Source organism: Abramis brama, assembly GCF_963993115.1.
Source record: "Abramis brama genome assembly, chromosome: 13".
Taxonomy (NCBI): domain Eukaryota; kingdom Metazoa; phylum Chordata; class Actinopteri; order Cypriniformes; family Leuciscidae; genus Abramis; species Abramis brama.
This window is the reverse complement of record NC_139975.1, coordinates 17,797,601-17,819,905: the sequence shown is the minus strand read 5'-3', so window position 1 is coordinate 17,819,905 and position 22,305 is coordinate 17,797,601. Positions and strand designations below refer to the sequence as shown.

Genomic DNA, 22,305 nt, shown 5'->3' with positions numbered 1-22,305 from the left:
TTATCAAGTGTACCCATTCAAAAAATCTCATTTCTGTGGAGCACTGAACATTTTCTTAATCCTAACTGCATTACAAATACTGGCCGGCATGTACTGTAGCTTCTCAATGCACACGTCGATGCTTACAGTGGTCGGTGGTCTAGTCTGTTTGATACACTGCTCTCTGACTTCACTCAGCTATAAACTCTTAGTGAAATGTGCTGAAACGAGATAAGGACCATCACAATACAACTCACCAGCAGCGCATTAATCTCACGTTTAGAAAGTTTCCAGTATGTTAAAGTAATACATGCATGTTAATTGTCAGGGATTAATGGTGATGAGAACACTCAGCCGCCGCCATTGTAATTGCACTTAAACCAATATTAATAATATGAATAATAATAAGAATAAACCCTGAAAACAACAATTTGTCCAAATTTGTCTAAGCAGAACACAACAAGACACGGTGTGTGAAAAAAGTTCCAGGGAAAATAGCAGTTTGATGTGTGGTGGAACAGGAAAAGCTGCTTTGATAAAAACACAAACAAAAACAAATGCACGGTTTAATCGTTTAAGCTGTGAGGGAGGCGAAACCCATCGTGATGAAAGGCTGTCAAGATTGCAACAAACAAAAAATATAAAGGCAAGATCCTGTGAACCCTTTGAATCTGCAGAGATTGTCAAAAGGGCAAACAAAAATATATTTAAGAGAAAGAGCATAACGGATATTTGATTTTATTCTTTAAAGGCTGGACTGAGATATCTCAAATTCAATATATATATTTAAGATATATCAAATTCCAATTTTACAAGGTTTAAAAAAAAAAAGGAAAAACAACTTCACCCCTGGCTAAATCCTGGCCAGAACACTATGTGACAAGAATATTTTTAAAGCATCTCTTAGTTTCTGCCAGATCTTTGGGGGTGGTCTCTAATCCCGTGGCCTGAATGAAGCTCAGACAGGCATATGAGATCAGTTCTAAATGGTCTACCTGCAGGACTAGAAGGCATAAACTGAGTTCCTGGCAGCCTGGCGGCATAATCTTCTCTCTCTGCTGGAGTAAAGAGTGGGGTTAACTGTCTACATGGTGAATCCACCTTGATGGGTGATAGCCAGGAGACACTGACAAATTTTGGTGTAGGATTTCATTTTACAAATCATAAAAAAAAAAAAAGAAGCAAGCAACACATTGAATTAAATGTGACATTTTGAAATAGAAAAACTTAAATAGCATTTGCTTCCAATAATCTTTATTTAGAACTTTTAAAAAATCATTTTGTTTTACAGTGTAGCTAACAGGTCTATAGAGTGCAACTAGGGATGCACCGAAATGAAAATTCTGGCCCGAAACCGAAAACTCTGGATGCACTTGGCTATTTACTTTTATTTAAAGTAACAAACAAAAATTGGACAGAAAATAGCCCTATATTAAAAAAATATTTAATATCAATATATTATTCTTCATTCAGTTCTATGCAACATACTCAGATTTAACAGATTTATTTCTTGACTAATTATCAAAATAAAGTATAGTCCTATAAAACTATTATTATCAGGTGAGCAGATAGCAGGGAGTGGATCAGTGAACGAGAGGGTAGCGTCATTTTACCCGGGTTGTCCAGCACTGCTATACACACCATTTTACACCACAGGGCTATTGCAAACAGAAACAAGTCTACTACAGAGAAATTTCATGTCCGCACGTTATTTGAGCAGACTTCCCCTCATTCTTTTCCGGTGAGCGTGATCGGTACATGAGTGGAGCATCTGGGCCGTGAGTGACAGAGCAGAGCGCACTACGCTCACACACGGAGCAGAAAATTGAGCAGAGAATGCACAAAAAAACTTGATTTTGAACGATAACTTATAAACCCTTAAAGACAGACTTACTGAGAGCTACGAGGTTGTTAATATATGGAATTTGCTATATGGAATATTAATCATCTTATATTTTTACAATATTTGTGTTTAACAGTGAAATTCCTCTTGCCAAAATTGAAGGCTCTTTTTGTTAATCTACCCGAGTCAAACTTTCATGTAAAGGCATAATTAGAATGGCCACTTTTAAGATTGACCGTATTTTCGTTTTAGGTCAAAATGCCTTTTGAATGGGAGTGCATGGGGCACTTCTATAATAGCATCAAAATTGCTATTTTTAAAACACTAAGAAGGCTCCACACAACATAAAACTGTGCTCGAAGTATCACCAGGGGCTCTACACATGAACTTGAGCACTGACTACATTGTTTGAGTACACAAAGTTTACTAAAAAGAAATGTTTTGTACGACTCACTTTATCAGTTAGTGTTTCCGGGCCGCCGGCATTTTGTCAGTCAAAAATAGTCGATCTCCGAATGCAACGAAACCGGGAGGAGAGAAAGCTTCTAAAGCTTAGTTCCATATAAATTCACGGATAAATTGTTTTGTCGTAAGTGAAAATCAATATTGACCTTCAATTTTGGCGAGAGTTACCCTTTAATGGTGCTGTACAGGAAATTACACCAATCAGAGAGTCAAAAAAAGCAACATGCTCCAAAATAGCTCTTTAGCTCCGCCCACTCCCATGAAGCACTGTGAAAGTCATAATCAAGTCAAACTCCCATATGCCTTAAAAATACTGTAGGTATATAGCCTATGCTACTATGTTGATTGGATTTCTCCATCATTTTTAATTCGATTATGCTGTTCGCAATGCTTCATGGGATTGTAGTTCTTTTCCTCACTAAAACCGTTAAGTACACAGTCTTGTACCTTTGTCCTATTTCCAAAATATTTTTTGGTTCAAATCAAAGTTTTGTTGTGATTCACTTCGTAGCTGATTGGCTTGGATCATGGCTTAGTATAACTCTTTTAACAAAGACTATTTTAAAATCCCAATAAAAAAAAAAAAAAGACCTTCCGGAACCAGGAGGTTTGGTACCTTTGCTTACCTTTTTACCAGGTAAAAAAACTAAAATCCGAGATTCTTACTCATGTCTATATTTCATTTCTGTGTTCTCTCATTGCGTGAAATGTGTTTACAAATCCAACTGTGTACAGAAAGCTAAGCACCTGTAGGATGGGAAATTTATTTGCTGAATGGTTTAGTACACAGCAGTATTATAATATAATGATGGCGGTAAATCAATACCAGGCTACATCGTAAAAATGATTCACAACAGGACTTGCCGAAGTGTGTTGAGTTAGTGCTAAACAGGTCTCATGAAGATGCTGATGTGTTGTGTCTGCTGTTTATTCAGCTTCATAATTCATATTAGCTAATTACCATTAAATATGCTATACATATTCTGACAAATACACAGCATGCCATATTTACAACACCAAGTAGCGATAATCAAATGTGAAGGCATACCGAAGTACATTTATTTGCTGAAATAAAATGGATGACTCAATACTAAGGGATGTCTTTGATTAGTAATGTCAACATTGCAGTCACCATATTGTGATTGTAATAACAGCTTGATTATTGAAACTGCAGAATGCTGCACACAGTAAATGTGAACCATCTTAACACTTACTTTGCATGGAAAAAATATGAACTAAAATAAAATATATATGATGAAAAAATATAAGTAAAAAAATTAAATAAACATAAGAAATATTTCCTTGGCAGCTAAGTAAAAAAAAGTTTAAGTACTAAAGCTAATTCAAAATAATAATAAATACTATAATAATAATTAATACTAAAAATAACACTAACTATATACTATTGTATGTTATATATTGTTTAAATGATAATTAGTTAATGCTTATTTAAATAGTTAGAAATAAAAGGAATATATTTTCAATTATTCATATTTAAATGCATTTCAAAATATTTCGAATATTTTTTTTCCCCTTCTTGATTTACACAAGCACATTTATACTGAGATTCAGGGACCCACAGTTTTTTTTTTTTTTTTTTTTTTTTGCAATAACCATTAGATTTATATTTAAAGAGCTTTGTTTTGGAAGGAAAAAAAGTAGCCTGCGGTGTAAAACAACAGCTTTAAGCTCAAGCGGAAGCCTTTTCCAATCGGCTGAATCAGAATTTAATAAGTGCTAATCCTTATAGCTAGTGCCCACTTCAAGTATGTGCACTTTAAGCAAATCTTTTAATCACCTAATATGCATGAGCCAAGCTAATAACATGTATGTTTCCCTCCCAGTTTTCAGATAATTCCTACACCCCTGAAAAACATCAGTGGGCTGTGGAAAAAAGCCCAAGTCAAACTCTGCAAATATACCACAGGCAAAATGTGCTCAGGAGGCTCGGGCACCATACATTTGAAGCTGGCAGAGGGAAATGCAGCTCAGTGCTCTGATGTTGTTTGACAGCTTTTGCCGGGCGCCGTTTGAGCGGTGTGAAGCTGACACACTGATCTCATTCCTGGTCACATGTCAGAATCTCTCCCTGCTTAAATCCAAGCTGCCGCTCCCTCTTCCTCACGAGGTCAGTATTTACGCTCTGCATGTATGGAATGAGATGATTATGCAAATGCTGTTTACTGCAAATGGCTGCAATTAAAAGGAGAGAAAAACTGTGGGTGATTTCCCTAATGTGTACATAATATGCTCATTGCAGAGCACATGTATGTGACTCGGTATGTAGAGATATGAAACTGCTGTGTTTTATTTGTGCACTTTTAATTTCATAAATCTCACAGATCATTATAAAACACGCCTGGCTCAGAGTCTCTTATTTAGATGGATGTGTAAGTGTCTTATGAAATCCATTGCTGAGATATAACTTCCCTCCTGTGTTATATAAATGATAGCCATAATCTTCTGCACTGCCCTGTTCAAGATAACTTACTACTGAAGGTAGCCCGGATATTTGTGGCTATTGACTCTCCCTGCAACAGCATACACACACACACACACACACATTTACACACACATCTAGAACAAGCATTAGATACAATATGCACCTAAAAACACAAATCACCCCCTGATAAATCATGAAAACCAATGAAAGCCACACATTCTTATGCAAATTATGACTTTACAGACACTAATAGGGCACATAAACCCAGTTAAAATACACATGGCTTTCATTTCATTGACATGCCAGCTAATTACATTTTCTTTACTGAAACCTCCGTTAGATAACGCTGATAAAAGATAAACCTTTTTGCATTTGACTGTTTGACTGAGCTCTCACTGTTTCCCTGTTCTTCCATCATTGTGGGGACATTTGGTCCCTATAACGTAGGCTAAACCTGCCTCTCCCCCACACACACACACACACACAAGCGGATGGTGGTACTCAGTCAGCAGCGCTCTCACACTGTGAGCTGTGCCACTCCAGAGGAAACACCCATGTCTTTCAGCGTTGCCATGGCAGCGCTCTCTTCTCTCCAAACAGGCGGCTGAGATGGGTTTTGTCACTGAGCAGCTTTCGGTCCACACTGAACTGACTGAAACCCGTCTACAGCCAGCATGCTTCTGTGTAGCTCGGAGAAGCCCACTGTTTGTCCGCTGCATGTTTTCTCTTTTCATCTGTCTGACATTGAATTGAATATCTGTTATTCTAAACTCCGAACTGTCTCTACCCATCTGACTCCGAGTCCCACACAGAAATGCCTTTCTCCTGGGGAGGATGTAAAGCAGATGACAAAACTATATGGGCCCTATCTTGCACCCAGCGCAATTGACTTTGTACACTGACGCATGTATCATTCCTATTTTGCACCCGCGCAAAGCGCGCTTTTCCCTCCACAGAAGCACGTCGCTAAACTAGGGAATGAACTTGCGCTCCCTGGGCGGTTCAGCGCAAAAAAAGAGGCGTGTTCCGGCGCAAACGTTCCCTCATGCTATTTTGCAGGTTTAGAAAACAATTGCGCCACTAACCAGGAAAAAATAGTTTAAAGTCAGTGGCGCGTTGCGCATGTTATTCATATGCTATTTTAAGGGCGCATGCTTGGCCATAATCAATGTAGCGTGTGCACAACGCGCATACACTTTGATTCTCTCATCTACACAGAAGCAGCAGTTTTCATTTTTGCAAATCATACATTATTATGATAGATAGATAGATAGATAGATAGATAGATGGACAATTTATTATAAAAGCATACATCTAGCTTACACATTTACCCAAATTATCATACGCCTTTTTAACCGAAGTTAATTTGGGTGGGTTTCTCCATCCCCAACGTCCCTGACGAGAACGTTGCTCTCCTTGGCTGTGAACCGCTCCTGGCGCGCGTCTGGCAAATCCGCCGTTATAATAGGAATCCGCTTTAGAACAAAGCGCGTCTGCTCTTAAAGGGAATGTTGGATGACGCTCTGATTGGTTTATTTCACGTTACGCCCAAACCACACCTATGAATAATGAAGCTACTTCAGACCAACCCATTTTAGATTTGCGCCTGGCGCAAGAGTCATTTATCCCGCTGGGAAAATAGCAACAGCGCCAAGACCCGCCCACAAAGTTACTTGCGCTTTGCGCTTTGACACTTGCGTTTCAGATCGTTAAAATAGGGCCCTATATCTAAAATGTCTAATGTCCGGTACACATTGTACGATTTTGGGCTGTCCCAGACGAAAGATGACCAATCGTGGCGATTTCTGTGGTTGTGGTTCCTAAACGGGGGTCCTACGTCGTACAGTGAGAAAGGTTCAAAGACGGTCGTTGTCACGGTCTTGCGACCAAAGACAGCCTGCGATCATTTTCTGATACAGAAATTTAGCATGATCATCTCACAGTGTGTTTGCTGCTACGATCTGCGTACGCTCTACTGAGCAGCCAATAAAAATGCAACATGAAATGGCATATTAATCAACGTGCTTACCTCCAAGCTCCATTTGCAAATCTGGCATACAAAATTGGCCTCTTATGCCTAGACATGACCGCGTCCATATTCTCTTTCACTTCCTCCTCTTTTTTCAGCGCACATAAATTGCCAAAGTGTGATTCATCTTGCTCTATTTGTTTACCACTAGCGCACAAAGTTTTATTCTTCTATACTAACTTGCGTCGTAGCCTACTATTCAATAGGTGTCATCATCGTAAAGTCTAATTGCTGTACATGTCGTCCCAGATCCATGTTATAGAGTGCGATTTGTAATGATCTTATAGGATTGTCGAAATCGCACAGTCTGTAGCAGGCATAACACCATTCAACAGAGGACCAATATTTTGGTAACTCTGAACCATGTAATTAAGTAAGTAAATAAATAAATAGACAGTGTTGGGCACATTATAGCCTAAGTCTAAGGTTTATGTTTTAGTCTGTTTAGTTTCACTGGTTCTGTACTTTTCCTGTTTCCTGCTATTTGTATGTTGACCCAGTTTTGAAGTGTGTGTCTGTTAGTTCATCTGTTGTTTATTTAGTTTCCTTGTTTACCCCTGTGTATTTATACCCTGAGTTCTGTCTGTTCATTGTCCCGTGTCGTCTTTAGCTAAGTCGTTGTGTGTTTTCTCCTTGTGATATTCTCGTGTATTTCCGTTTTTTTGGATTATTATATTAAAGACCGTTTGTGTTATCTCTGATCATCGTGCAAATTCAATACAGCCACAGTTTAGCGTGACAATAAGTAACGTGTATTACATAATCAGATGACCTTTTTGATGTAAGAAGTAACGCATTACTTACTAAATGTACACATTGATATTTGGGTTAATAAGTATTCATAGTAAGTATTCGTAGCCACATGTCCACTCACGCTTATTTTTGAGGCATACTAATAATTATAATACATATTCAGAATTATACCTTTAAAGAGTATAATCAAAACACAAAGCAAACAACACATGTTATGTGTGTAATCATAAAGAGAGTTAGTCTTACAATGAATTTGTACAATTATTTAAAGGGATACCCAAAATGAAGTTTTATCATCATTTACTCACTCTCATGTTCCAAATCTGTTAAATGTCTTTCTACTGTAGAACACTAAGTAGATAGGAAGCAGGAAGACAGTTGTTTTTGTGGAAATAAACAAGCTGATGTGAGGAAGATCATGAGCACGCAAGTAAATATGCAGAACGCTGGACACTGACTCAGGCAGATACTCTAAATATCTAATAAGCGATGTAACTCCTCAGAGGAAACGTAGAGAGAACTGCAAAACAAAGTCTAAGTGGAGTCCACCAGGGACTGCTTCACTGAAGATAATTAAAAAGAAAACTGTTGCTGCTCCTGTTCTTATTGTATGTTCGTTCTCTCGCTTCAGGGGGCCTGTTGCATAACACATTAAGAAAAAACAAACCTCATAAAACATGTTTGACAGTATCTTTTCATTTATCCTGTAAGGATCTTTGACTGAAGCAATAGGATTAACTAAAAGCAGCACAAGGAAAGAAAGAAAGAAACGCATGTTGGCAAAGAATAGTTGCTTAAATGAAACATCAAGGAAACCAAACAAGTGCTTAAACTAAAATGACAAGCTGAATTTAAAACATCAATTTGTATTGCCAAACATGGTTAAAGTCAGACTGCAGGCACAAATCCAATTTCTTTTTGCTCATAATGTCACTCAGATGTTTATTTTCTTATCAGTGTGAACAGCACAAACCACATGGAATCTGATCTTTTCCATTCTGATTTGGGCCACTGCCATACAGCATGTGGCTCTAGATCAGATACAGGTCCAATGCTTAGCAATGTGACCTCAGTCTAAACATTCATATGGGAATTCATGACAATAGAGTGTGCAGGTATGCAGGTTTTTGCAGCTGGTTCCTTCAAAACATTTCTATGGGTTTTTAGGATTTTTTAAAAATATTATATTATATTTTTTTATGACTATAATTATATGACTATAATTTGCCATTTTGTTCTATAACGTAAATTACACACATCCATAAGGAAAAATGCACATTTTGAAGCAGTTATATTCATTTTTGAAAATGTATGTTTTTAATAAGTAACTATATTAGACAGTTTGGGGTGTGAGTGTGTGCAGTGTATGCTGCAGAACGAAACGTCAAAGTATCGTCAAGTTATGTTTTTCACAATTTTGATTGCACACATAAAAAAAAAAAAAACAAACATTATAAAACCTCAAAAATCTCGAAGGAACCAGCGGCAAATGAGTTTTCATACGTTCTGACCACTCTATTCTGCACTAAAGGGAGTCACTTTCACTTTCTGTAGTCACTCTTTAAATATGGGTGACAGTTGACAGTCGTAGTGGGCTATTGTATATATTAAAAATTAACGATTTTATTTCTTTTCTCCCCTTTCTGGGGACTATGGGAGATTCCTGCCAAAGTCTATAAATTCATGAAGTGGCTGGGAAGATTAAGAAATGTACAAAATACAACACAATACAGTGTTATAAAGGACACATCTGATTGATCAAAAATGACAGTAAAGACTTTGTAATCTTGTTACAAAAGATTTCCGTTTCAAATAAATGCTGTTCCTACACTGCAAAAAAATATTTTCTCACTTAGTATTTTTGTCTCGTTTACAGTCCAAATATCTAAGAATTCTTAAAATCAAGAAGCATTTACTAGACAAGTAAAATGACACAAGTTATGATGTTACAAGTTATGATGATAAAAAAAAAAAAAAAAGGTTTTTGCTTAAAACAAGCAAAATTATCTGCCAATGGGGTAAGACAAATAATCTTGTTTGTGAGATTAATAATCTTGAATTAAGATTATGTTTTTTACCCCACCGGCAGATCATTTTGTTTAATCAAAAACTCACTTAATTATTTTTTTTTTTTCAGAAAACAAGCCATAATAACTTATGCAAAGGCAAAAATACTAAGTAAGAAAAGCGCAGTTATTTTGCAGTGTATGAACACATGCATCCTAAAAAAAAAAAGTGTCATGGTTGTTTCTTGAGCAACAAACTGCCATATTAGAAAGAGTTCTTAAGGATCATGTGACACTGAAGACTGGAGTTATGATGCTAAAAATTCCGTTTGCCATCAAAGGAAAAAAATATTTTATGATATGACCGTTTTTCTTAATTCTGATGAAATAAACATAGCCTTGCTGAGCATATTATGCTTCTTTTAAACACAAAAAATCTTACTATTTATAATTGTATATATAATATTGAGAAGAGAGAAGAGAAGAGAAGAGAAAAGAAGAGAAGAGAAGAGAAGAGAAGAGAAGAGAAGAGAAGAGAAGAGAAGAGAAGAGAAGAGAAGAGAAGAGAAGGACAGTGTAAGATTGTGGGCCCACCTGTGTGAGGAGATAAACATTATCTTGAGTGGCTTGCATAAATTAGGCCTGATGGGTAGGTTTGAGTGACAGGTCTGACATTTGAACAAGGATTTTTTTTTTCTCCCAAAGAATAAATAGCACACGATTGAGCAAACTAGCCTGACTGTTACCATCAAGCGGCCAGACCACTCACCATTCAACCTATCCGCGCTCATTAGACAGGAGGAGTAAGTGTAAATTCACATACAGATGATCACAGAGGAAAGAGGCTCTGACTACCCATGAAGCGTAATTGAGGTGGTTAATGCTGCTGCCGTACTCGCTCTATCGTCCTCTAGTCACTAATTAAATGTCATCACACAAACAGAAGCAGTCATGCATGTCTGCTCATATACAGCAATGTCTGAGGTGACGTGTTCTAGATGGTGAAACATGTTCACCCGCAATGCGGACACGCTATCCGCAACCCATCCTCACTTGTTTATAGAACTTCAGTGACACGGAGAGAGAAGGTATAATCACAACAGCATTGTCGATTCCACTCTGCAGAGTCTGAGTCACAGTGAAAAAATGACAGGGAGAAATGACACAGTCTAATTAAGATCCTCTGAAGCCGCTCTGCGCCCCATCACAGGAGACATCCACAGGAAAGTGACGTTCTGCTCTCTCTCACACCGCTAACATTTCAGCATCACGGCTGAGACAGAACGATCAATTCATATAGGAGCTCACAGAGACATATACCGCCTGGAAGTTCTGATATGCTGGATGACACACTGAGGGATTGTTCAAGACTTATCACTGTGAATCAGTGCAGGTTAAGGTCATTTTCCATACCAACATAGCAAAAAATAAGTACATAAATAAACCATATATAACCATATTGCACTGCATTGTGGGATTGTAGTTCATTGTAGTTCATCTATTGATCAGTCAAGAATAGAAAATTATTGGAAATATTCAAATCAGGAATGTTCGAATCTGTAAGGGAGAATCTGGGTTTGTTTCTGTTTTGGGTGGGTTTGTCACATATTTTAGCTCTGTGTTCTAGTTTTCAGTTAGTTTCTATGGTTTTTCATTGTTTAATTAATTTGCGCACCTGTTTTTCATTTTGTTGATTGGTTTTGTAAGAAATTGTAGTCTGCCTCGACCCAGATTCCACTCCAAAATATATTTCAGAATGAGCTCATCCCCAAAATGGCTTAATTATCATAGAGATGAAGGAAGTCAAGTTATATTGTTTCTTCACCATTTGGGTTGATCACATCATGAGCAAATGGTCATCATCAATTGTAGAATGGGAATGGGTGTGGGACACAGAGAACCTTCTCAGACAATGGGGTGTCACAACTTCATTAACATACAGACCACAGCTGTTGCAACAAGAGCAACTTCATTTACATTAAGAGTGGTAAAACTGTAACAGGATAAAACGTTTGAGATTTGGATGTTCTGGGTTCATTCTAACGCCGGTGAACCCAAGGTGCTTCGTGTACCTTGCCACTGCTATGCTGTAATAAACCGAGATATTCGACGTCCACGTCATTGTTTCTTACAGTTTGTTCTGTGTATTTAAGCCCTGTGTTTCTCTGATCACTTTTTAAAACTGCGGTTCCATTATTACCCCTTAACATATTTTGACTACTGTGTGTGTGTGTGTGTGTGTGTGTGCATGCATTTGTGAGTGAGTGTGGTGACGGCCAACCAAACTAGCTTGTGTAGGACAGTCAGTTTGAAACATCTGGTGGAAAAAGAGCCATTTGAGGATTCACAAAAGATTCTATGTATTAACACAATCTTTCTAGTTTTTGCTCTCTCTATCTTGTAGACAAATCAACTTAATGCCAAGAATTACATAATAAAAATAATAATAATATTACCACCAAAAAGCGAGCACTCATGGTACCTAAAGTGCATGTTGCCATACAGGCGCTGCTGAACATAAAACCCATATTAAAAGGTGTGAGATGTTACCTTTGAAACTGAACTCATTATTTACTCATCACATCTCTTTTTTTAATGACTCCCTGCCAACGTACCCATTTGTAATTATGCTTATGGTAGTAATTGTCCCCTTCCAAAAAAGGAAAGGTACAATTATTGCTATGTTGATGAAATGGCATCCACAGGCAAAACTGCAAAAAACAACAGAAACCGACAGTCTACTACACAGACAAGCGCTTCCTAAGGAAGAATCTGAATTGAAACGTTAATTCATAAGTGACTGATGTAAAATGTCCAAACTAGACATCGATTCCGTGTGTAATACAAACAGCTCCTCACAAAAAGCGCACAGCAGCCTCAATTGATTCCAATACAGTTTGGCGTTAAAATGTTGTTAAACTAACATAGTGATATGCACACAAATCTTAGGTAAAATAATTAGTCTTCTACTACACTGAACTTTTTCTATTGATAATTTTCAATACTGAATGAAATGTGTTCATTAATAATCACTGTTTCTCCCACATTGTCCACCAACTGAGATTGCTACAATGCATGATAGGATTATTACATGTTTAGAACAGCCTATAATTCATAGAGAATACATGAATGGATTAAAAATATATACTTTGAATGCAATTTAAGTCACTATATGTTGGAACAGAACATAGACACACATTTTTACCTCTCTCTTCAACTTTTTAAGAGACTCACAGATCAGACAGACGTTTAATTATATTTCAGAACCAGGAATCTAGGATATCCATCTGGAATGTTAGCTTTAAGCATCAGCGAGACTTCAATGTGTTGCCCACAGGTGCGAATACTGTCTGGTGCCTGAACTCAGCTGTTGACATTTCTCTCTCTGAGACATACTGTACTATCTCTCCCTGTGCCCTTAAAACCCACAGCCATTGACCTCATGTTGCCAGCTTCACCCCCAATTAATTAGGTTTTTAATTGGTGACCTTTAAGAGTCCAGCAACTGTGTAGCGAGAGACACTTCATCTCTGGCCCTGCGCACCAGCAGCACTGAGTGGAAGGCTCAAATGTAGCCCTCACAGCACTTTAATTTGCCTTTCAAAGAGCTGCTGTCTTCCTCTCATTAGACACTGTGGAATTAGGCTTGCTGTGTCCGGTCCAAGTGGATGTGCAACTCTATTTGATCTTTAGAAATACTGTCATATACCACAAACCAGCTGTGCACATGAGAAATGGCTAAACTGCAAGCACATATCAGTAATCTGCCAAGAGCCACACAACAGCAGTACCGCTGAGAAATCACTAGACATTTAAACATTTAAAAAATCTTCGGCAAGCGATATATGATTGCAGTGCACCTTTGTGTCATTTGAAACTGAAATCGAAGCATAAAACGAGACATGATGAAGAAATCATCATAATGAAATGCAACTAACCATGTAATAGTGTAGCAGTGCCAGAGCAAAATAAACAGCTTACCAACTAATAAAAGGAAATTGCTTTCACTTTCATTTTCTACTGACATCTATGTGTGTGTGCCCAAATAAACTTTATGGTATTTTGCTGCAATTCATCTGTCACTTGGTACTGGTAGAAGCAAAATTAGACAAATGCCAACATGGACAACTTGCATGAAATGACGTCTTACTCGTACTCAAACCAAGTGAAGTAAAAAAAAATACAACCTAAATAACACTGAGTTAATTTGCAACAAAGATAAACTAAGTGCATGAACATAATTCAAAAAAATCTATTATAATCCAATTAATAAATATCTAGAATAAAAAATGCTAGGTTATTTGAACCCAAATGCTGTGTTCAGTCTGTTGGTTCAGTTATTTTTTTTATTGTTTTTCAGATACTGGGTAGTTTTTGTGTAACTCAGCTCCTGTCAATTTTACTCACATACTCCCTGACACATCCAACCAGAGCTGGGTCGGTGCAACACAATGTTGGGTAGTCTGTGTCAAACCGGTTAAAACTGCATACATCTGTCAACAGTGATTTTTGTGTTCTGTTCTTCTGAGGGAAAACTTCCAGAGGGGAATCTTACTGAATGAAATTCAATTGTTTTCAATTGTGTAACCAAATGATTACAGTTGAAACGTCTGTAGTCTCATATTATACTATATATTCTTTCTATAAATATCTGTTTGGAACGCTAGCCTTACAATCCCAGCATACACCAGATCTACACTCCAGGGCTGAGACACAATGTGACATCCTTGTCATATGTAACAAAGTTGCCGAGCACATGCAGTGAATACAGCTCCATTGACTACAATGGTAGCTCTCTATAGGTCTAGATTGTCATTTAATTAACTGGAACAGACACAAGGCCATTCCATAGTCACTGCATAGTGATTATATAAAATGAATAACCTTCAACATCAGGTTCTTTGACCCAGCACCAAGGGGGGGAAAACAACCCAGCAAATGAAAAAACCCTCACCATGTGGTCTGTACAATATTTACCCAACACTGGGTTGCCAAATGACCCAGCATTTTTTTTAGAGTGATGTGTTACAATTTTGTTCACCATTGTAAGATAAACAATTTCAGTGTTGAGCTGCCGCTTTATGTCCAATTTAAAATCGTAAAGCAAAACCAGTTGAGAAGCGTTGAACTAAACACAAATTGGCATCTCACCTGGGGGAGATATCACAGCCCTGCTGCATGAAAGCTCCCAATGAGAACCAGAGACTGTTGAAGATGCCAAACTCGTTGCTCTGCTCCTGACTCTGCTGGTTCTGTTGGCCCTGACCCGGTTGGGCGGATGACGAGGAGGGCTGGTTAGGGTTCTGTTCAGCTCCGTCGTCGTAGTCCTCTGCGTGCCACTCGTAGGGACTGAAGCGGCTGACTAGGAAAAGCACCACGCTCACGCCGATGTAGGCAAACACAATACACATCCAGATCTCATAGGCCAGAGGGTCCAGGAAAGAGAACACACCAGGCTTGGACTTGGTGGGCTTTTTGATCATGATGGAGATGCCGAGGCTCATGAAAGGCTTGGAGAAATCAATGACTTCCTCCCTGACAAGGGTTATGGTCAGTGGGGCCACAGCTACGTCAGCTTTCTGCAGAGGAATTTATGATGTTATTGCAATAAATACCAAGTATATATTGTTATATATTTTATTAAATTACACATGAACCAGTAGAAGTAGTCAGTCTAGGACAAAGTAAATGAAGAGTGGACCTGCTCTAATCTATCCTCCATCTACAGTAAATGCCTTTCCAGGAGGATTTTTTTTCTCTCATTCCATGTTATTGTGCTTGAGGTAAAAATATGAAGCCTTTTGGTCAGTTGCTAAACCTTTTCTCATGAGGTCTGGTTTTCTCAGTACAATAATGATTAGATTTTCAATAGTGGAATGCTGATTAAAATGATTGAGATTTTATAACAGCAATTTTTTTATCAGTAGCATAACTGGTAAAAAAGCTATTGTGTTCTTTAGCATTCGTCCTTAACACTCTGATATTCGGGTCTGGATTTATGTCGCGAGAAAATAAGATGTAGCACTTACACCATAGACAAGCTCTCCCACCATTCCATTCCACATCATGGTCTCGGCATCTCTGGCTCCATATTTCCCATCAGCCACTATTTTGAGTAGGTAGTGGTATCCCACATGTTTGGCTATCTCTGCTGCCAGTTCCACACAGTAACCTTCATATTTATCATTCCCTGTAAACTGCTCGTGGTTCTTCTTCAGCATGACATATGGCGATTCCTAGTCAGGACACACAAGTAGACGGACATATACAGTGAGTGAACAACAAATATTTACATTATTTCTTTGTAACTGACCTGATATTTCATTCAAGACTAAAATAATATGTGAATAACTATGTATCCTACTTTATTTTCAATGAAAATCATTTGGTATACAAATGGATGTTTTAATATTTGATATAATATTTTTTACTTTTGTAATATAATATTATAATAATATTAACATCACTACATGTATACAAATGGATGTTTTAATATTTGACATAATATTTTTTACTTTTGTAATATAATATTAACATCACTACATTTTAATAAAAAAAAAATACATATTATGTCTGTAAAAATATTTTACAGTATTTAAGACATACAAGGCAAATAAGATAAATACAATGAGAACTTCTGATGTAGACAGCTCCATTGATTATGGCAGCAATTTAGTCATAGTCTAACTATGGTGGCCGAGAGAGCTCAACACGCTGCAACTGAAGAAAACACATGCAAATATAAAAACACCCACACATTAAGAAAACATCTTCATCAGTTTCACAACACATGTGTGCTCCAAATACTCACAACACAACCAAATACAGAAACACGCTGCAAAAGTTCACAACACAACCAAATACAGAAACGCGCTGCAAATAGCACAGAACACAACGGAAATGTTTCCAGGGGACCCCAATAAGTGACGAACCCGGCTGGGACGTGCTTATTGCTCGTGAGCATCCCTATCCTACTCCCTTCCAAGGGCAGAGCCCATGAAGTGGGGACTTTGGAGTGAGCAGGGCACTGCCATTATGTAGCCGTAAGGAACGCATTTGGTGAAGGGAGCAAAGAAAGACAACGTAATTTCCTCATTATTTTCACCTGGGATGTTCCCATGACAACGCAGCACGTGTCCATCAGCTGAATAGCTGTTATTACCAGAAATATCTTATTATTGCTGTTAACATAACTGTTGCAAATAAATATACATTTTATACAAAAAAGTTTTTAAAATATGCGTTATATATCTGTGTGAGTGTCTCAACTTTAAAATGAGCTTTGGACCCTGCATTACCTAACCTTTCTTATGAAACTTATTTAAACATAATATGACAAAATTTGTACAATGTAACTGATGTATAGATTAATATCTTACCCTCGTGTTCTTTTTCTCTATCTATCTTTCTTTCTTTTTTTTTCAGCTAACTGAAAGCTCTTCTTTTTTCATTTGTATTCTGATGACATTGAACATATTGTTAATACATTTTGTATATTGTATACAAAGTTATATGTCATAAACATGTCATCTCTGTATGTTTTGCACACACACAAAAGTTTAAAAAAATAAAATAAAATAAAATAAGTAGACTTTGAGCATGTCCCAGCCGGGTTCGTCACTTTTTGGGATGCCCTGGAAACATTTCCGTTGTGTTCTGTTCTATTTGCAGCGTGTTTCTGTATTTGGTTGTGTTGTGAGTATTTGGAGCACACATGTGTTGTAAAACTGATGAAGATTTCTTAATGTGCGGATGTTTTTCTATTTGCATGTGTTTTCTTCAGTTGCAGCGCGTTGAGCTCTCTCGGTCACCGTATCTAACTCAATAGACTGGCTGTAAGAATTATGGAAACCATATATTAAGACATTGAGAGCTGGGGTAAGAAATAGTTAACAAAGCAGATAAGAAATAGTGGTTTGTTACTTAGAACATGGTGAACTTAACAGGTTTATTTTCAGATGACTTTTCTTGAGCATCAGGGACATACCTGGCTATCAATTGTGTAGAAAGTGTAGGGTGATTCTATTTGTGGAAGGTCTGTAATATGAGTTAGCAGTTCAATTGTGATATTTCAGAAAGATTGGACATCCTGAGGAGACTAAAACAAACGCCACCTGAGGCCCTGCTGACAGCTCACTCAGTAACAGGACTTTTCTAAGGAGCTCACAAATAACATGAGATCGTATAGAGGAGGGAAAGAAAAATAGAGTGAGGTGACAAAGAATAGAAAAGAACCCCTTGCTGATCAGCATAGGTTCGACACTGAAAGCAAACACAGCCAAAGCAAATGGAGATATATAGTTTTTGCCAAACAGCTTTTCCAGAAACAAACCTCAAAATGTCATATCTGCAAATGTTTCAGTATAACAAAACATTTGAACCCAGCTGTGCTGCAATGCAGCTGAAACAGACCTGAACAGCGGCACCATATTACCTGCTAATGTAGACCTCCGAGATGGCCTACAGTACATGCTGTCTTTCAAGAGAAACAAATCATTCTTTAGAGCACCTGTGGTGATGCCACTATTTCCAGCCTCTTTGATAAACAGTCTCTGTAGGACAAACAGCATAGCTCAGACTATTTCCTGCAATCCCTCCTACACCCTTGTGAGCGCTTAGCCCCTAACCCACATTACTGCCCCCCCCCCCCCATCACCTATTCCCCCAACATCCTTCCATCAGGAGACCGTTCCACTCACTCTGCCCTTTCTCTGTTTTGGAAAGAGACAGGTAGTCACATATGAAAGGTTAATAAATGCCCTCTGAAGCCTAACTTGCGACAGAATCGCTAAAACGCAGGCTAAGCCCAAAGATCGCCTCAAAGAAGACGAGGATAAAGAAAAGGAAAATTAATCTTTTGTCCACTGCTGGCAATTCAATCCACGGTTCCCCTTTAAGTATAAGATGAAAACACTGTGGCTGGAGGAGCAATAATGTCTCATTTACAGACAGAGCACAAAAGAGCCTTCATGCTTTTATCTGCACAGAACAGCATTACCGTCATCATACTGAGGGATAAAAACATGGAGGTGATGCATCAGCCATTCTAAGAAATAAAAAAAAGAAGAAGAACAATCATGAGATGGTGGGCTCTGTCCGAATTCCTGTATTTTTGTTTGACCTTGGGGCGCCGTAATGTTGGGGAAGGTTAGGAAGATTCTAAGGGCCCTGGACCACCCATCGACAGAGAAATTTGATGCACTGATTTCTATATAAGTACATTTTAAAATGCAATTTATTGCTGTGATGGCAAAGCTGAATTTTTAGCAGCCATTACTCCAGTCTTTAGTGTCACATGATCCTTCAGAAATCATATGCTGATTGGGTGCTCAGGAAACATATATTTGATTTATGTAACATAAATGTCGTTACTGCCACTTTTGATCAGTTTAATGCATCCTTGCTGAATTAATGCACTGGCTTCTATGGACTGAAGCCCAGGGGCCTACACTGGGGAGGGGCCTACTGGCTGCACGAAAATAATACTTTTTTCATAATTATTTTTATATATGGGAGATTACAGAATTGACAACTACATTCTATAACCGAACTCACATCCGTAAATTTTCAGAAATCACAACCGGCCTAATGGCCTTGTGACATTTGTATTCGTGGTAGTCCAGGGGCCTCTGGTTATCTGAAGGCCCTGTGTTGCTGAATAAAAGTATTAATTTGTTTAAAAAAAAAAAAAAATCTTACTTACCCTAACTATTTGAACAGTAGTATAACATTTAATGTGTTTTCAAACCAGCACAAGTTTAAACCAGTAAATCACAAAAATGATTTGAAGACATACCATAATAGTGGTAACAATATATGTGCGGTTCTGAAGTCCGGAAGTCTCATTACTGCCTGGCATGTAGGCCGCCGTGCTCACAAATTTCTCATCCTCATTCCAGTAACCCACCTGAGAAAAGATCAAATCAGGGACAGGAACTTGAGCATCATCAGAAACCTTTCTGAGATTTCCCACAGGAGACACTACATCAAATACAGTGCTCATTTATTAGGCCAGAGTGGATTTCTGAAACAATAACCATACAGGAGTCTGTGAATGTTTCGTTTAAACTATAAGAGTAGAAATCCATCTGAGAAATGTGAAACAGTCTGTCACATCGAGAGGCTTCCTAATCCTTTTCCTGATATTTAAGAACTTACTTTTTTCGGTCCCGTCGGCCTGAGCTCCATCACACTGACAGTGTAGTTTGTCCTTCGTCCCTTCTCGTTAAACTGAATGTGTCCCGTTAAGCCTTCAATCCGAACCTGAGTAAAAAACACAGAGAAGATGACTTTCGTTCTTTCTTTCTTTCTTTCTTTCTTTCTTTCTTTCTTTCTTTCTTTCTTTCTTTCTATCTTTCTTTCTTTCTTTCTTTCTTTCTTTCTTTCTTTCTTTCTTTCTTTCTTTCTTTCTTTCTTTCTCTCTCTCTCTCTCTCTCTTTCTCAAGTACTCCTTCCCAGGAGGGTGTACATCTCTCACAGCGCCTCTTCTGTGTGTACAGTACAGAATGTCTCCCAGGCCGAATGATGGAGTTAATTGACCGAGTTGAACATCAATCTCCCTAGCCTCCCAGCAGATGGACCAAATTGCCTCAGTCCAGCACACATCAGACTCTCAGCAGACACAGCCGTGGGCAACTGTGTGACAGAGCCTACCTCTGCAAGAAGAATGCTACACACTGAGTTTACTACATTGCTTAGACCTCCTCACACTTATAATTAAGTTAAGTGAACTCAAAAAACGAATGTTGTTTATGAATTGTTTATGGCTTCTCAAAGAGAGGGCATTTCTAAAAAAAGATTTCCAAAAAGTCTCATTTGGTTTGTGCTAACAAATTCTGCTCATACGCTGCCCAAAGCGAAGAGACAAACATCTGCCTAAGGGTAACGCAACAAAGCCAGGTGTTCTTTCCCTCTCTTTGTAAATATAACTTGTCATGTGCTGTTAGGACCAGCATAAATGTTTATCGCCAACAGGCTTTATTATCTGCAGTGTCACATTTGATTGCGATGGTCTCGTTGGTGAATCAATGTGAACTTTATGAGACAAAATAAAGATGTAATTTGCTTTTTGGGGTTTCATTTTGTGCACTCAGAATAGATTAGAACCAGTGTCAGTCTTGCAGATTGAACGTTTATGTTTGTGAACAATGTGTTCATTCAAAAAAAATATCTGTGTGCAGTCCCAACAGGGCAAGATACCTGCTGAAGTGCTCTCTGAATATCGATGCCCTGGCCCCAAGGTGCTGGTGGGTTGGCCAGACACTCTCCAGCGTTTCCACGCCGAGATATATCTATCCTCTGCCTGCGGAGGTTCTGGAAGGCTGTGGACATGACTTTGACCCCATCATATGTGAGAGCTCCAGTGTACTGCATAAAGAAAGTACATTTAATGTATTTAGTTTTATTTAATGTACATACACATTATATATTTAATATATACAATGCATATAAACCTAATTACATGTTGTTGTTTTTTGTACTTCTTATGTATCAGGTTTGAATTCGTTCTTTACATGGTGAAATGTACCTTCAGTCCTCGCTTGGGAACTTTGGCATCTTTGTTTTCAAAGTCCAACCACTGCTGCACTGTTCTACTAATATTAGGGTTTGCGTAGTTCACCAGCTGGAAGCCTGTTACATTCGCCTCACCCTTCTTAAATTCTGTCAGGTCGATGTCCAGAAATCCCTACAGGAGAACAGAAAACATGTTAGCATGACATACTGTGATTTCAGTTACAGTAGAGCAGAAGGTTTCCATAGTCAATAAGAAGATAAGAATCCAATTTAAACCAAATGCCAATCATTAAAGGCAAGTAATTGACTCAATTGAAAAGGGAAACCAATCTGAGATGGTATGATGTATATGATATGATGTGTATGATAAAATATGATGACGAATCCCTTGCGATTGTTAAAAAAACAAATTCCAACGCAAGACCTCGACAAGAAATGCAGGTTGAATTCGCAGTAGAGGGAGTCGTTTCCACAATAATGGTGAAGTGTAGCGAGAGAGCATGAGGCCGGGCCTGTGGAGTGCTGTCAAATGTAATTCAGGGTTTAAAATTATAATGGAAAGAATGGTTGGGTCAATCACTTAATGAAAAAGGCTAATCCCTCTCATCCACTGAGGCTGGTTATCCAAGAAAGCTCGGTTGTTATCCGATGTGGTGCTGGAAAATGCAGGAGCTGTGAATAGGAATTTGAAGTAAAAAAAAAAAAAGAAAAAGAACAGTGGCACACCATGAGAGTTTTCTGGAGGTTTGTCTTTAATCCCAATGGCTCTATTCAGTAATTCAAGGACTTTTCTCACAATCCTATCAGCTGAGGCAAGCTGCCCCAGAGCAGCCCACACACTCTCCGTACCAGAGATCATACCGAACTGAATCTAACCTGAAGTATTACAAGGAATGTTTCATTTCATGAAGCTGACTATTTACTCCTATAAGCTCAAATATAAATGTTTGTGTACTAAAGATCAGTTTGTGTTCAGCTCAACAACAAAATACGTTGGTGTGTGTCTCACACACAGTTTTGAGTGTAATAGCCCTTGTCAGGCTGTAAGTGTGTTGATCTTTGATCTTTTATCCCTTAACACGCTTGTTCCCCCAGGAGCAGTAACATGTCCCTGTGTACCCTGGGAACATCTGCTCCGTAGGACAGCGAACAAGACTGACTACGCTTCTAACATGACCTCACGCTTGTGTCTTACCTCAAATACCCTCACACACACATATACTGCTGTTCAGAATCAAAGACTGAATAGTATACTTGGCAGACCGTGCAATGT

The 22,305-nt window shown here is 38.2% G+C and overlaps 1 protein-coding gene across 3 annotated transcripts in view; it reads right to left on the bottom strand.

The window, feature by feature from the left end:
• Positions 1-22,305, bottom strand: part of gria1a (glutamate receptor, ionotropic, AMPA 1a) — a 79,221-nt gene that overhangs the window by 20,490 nt on the left and 36,426 nt on the right. For all 3 annotated transcript variants that reach the window (XR_014608681.1, XM_084132541.1, XM_084132540.1), the window contains exons 6-11: positions 21,046-21,204; positions 20,718-20,885; positions 19,677-19,781; positions 19,315-19,425; positions 15,548-15,754; positions 14,670-15,097 (exon numbers count right to left, since the gene is read on the bottom strand). Coding sequence is in view for 2 of the 3 variants with exons in the window: in XM_084132541.1 (XP_083988667.1) it covers positions 14,670-15,097; positions 15,548-15,754; positions 19,315-19,425; positions 19,677-19,781; positions 20,718-20,885; positions 21,046-21,204 (1,178 nt within the window). In the remaining variant the exon portion in view is untranslated. The remainder of the gene's footprint in view (positions 1-14,669; positions 15,098-15,547; positions 15,755-19,314; positions 19,426-19,676; positions 19,782-20,717; positions 20,886-21,045; positions 21,205-22,305) is intronic.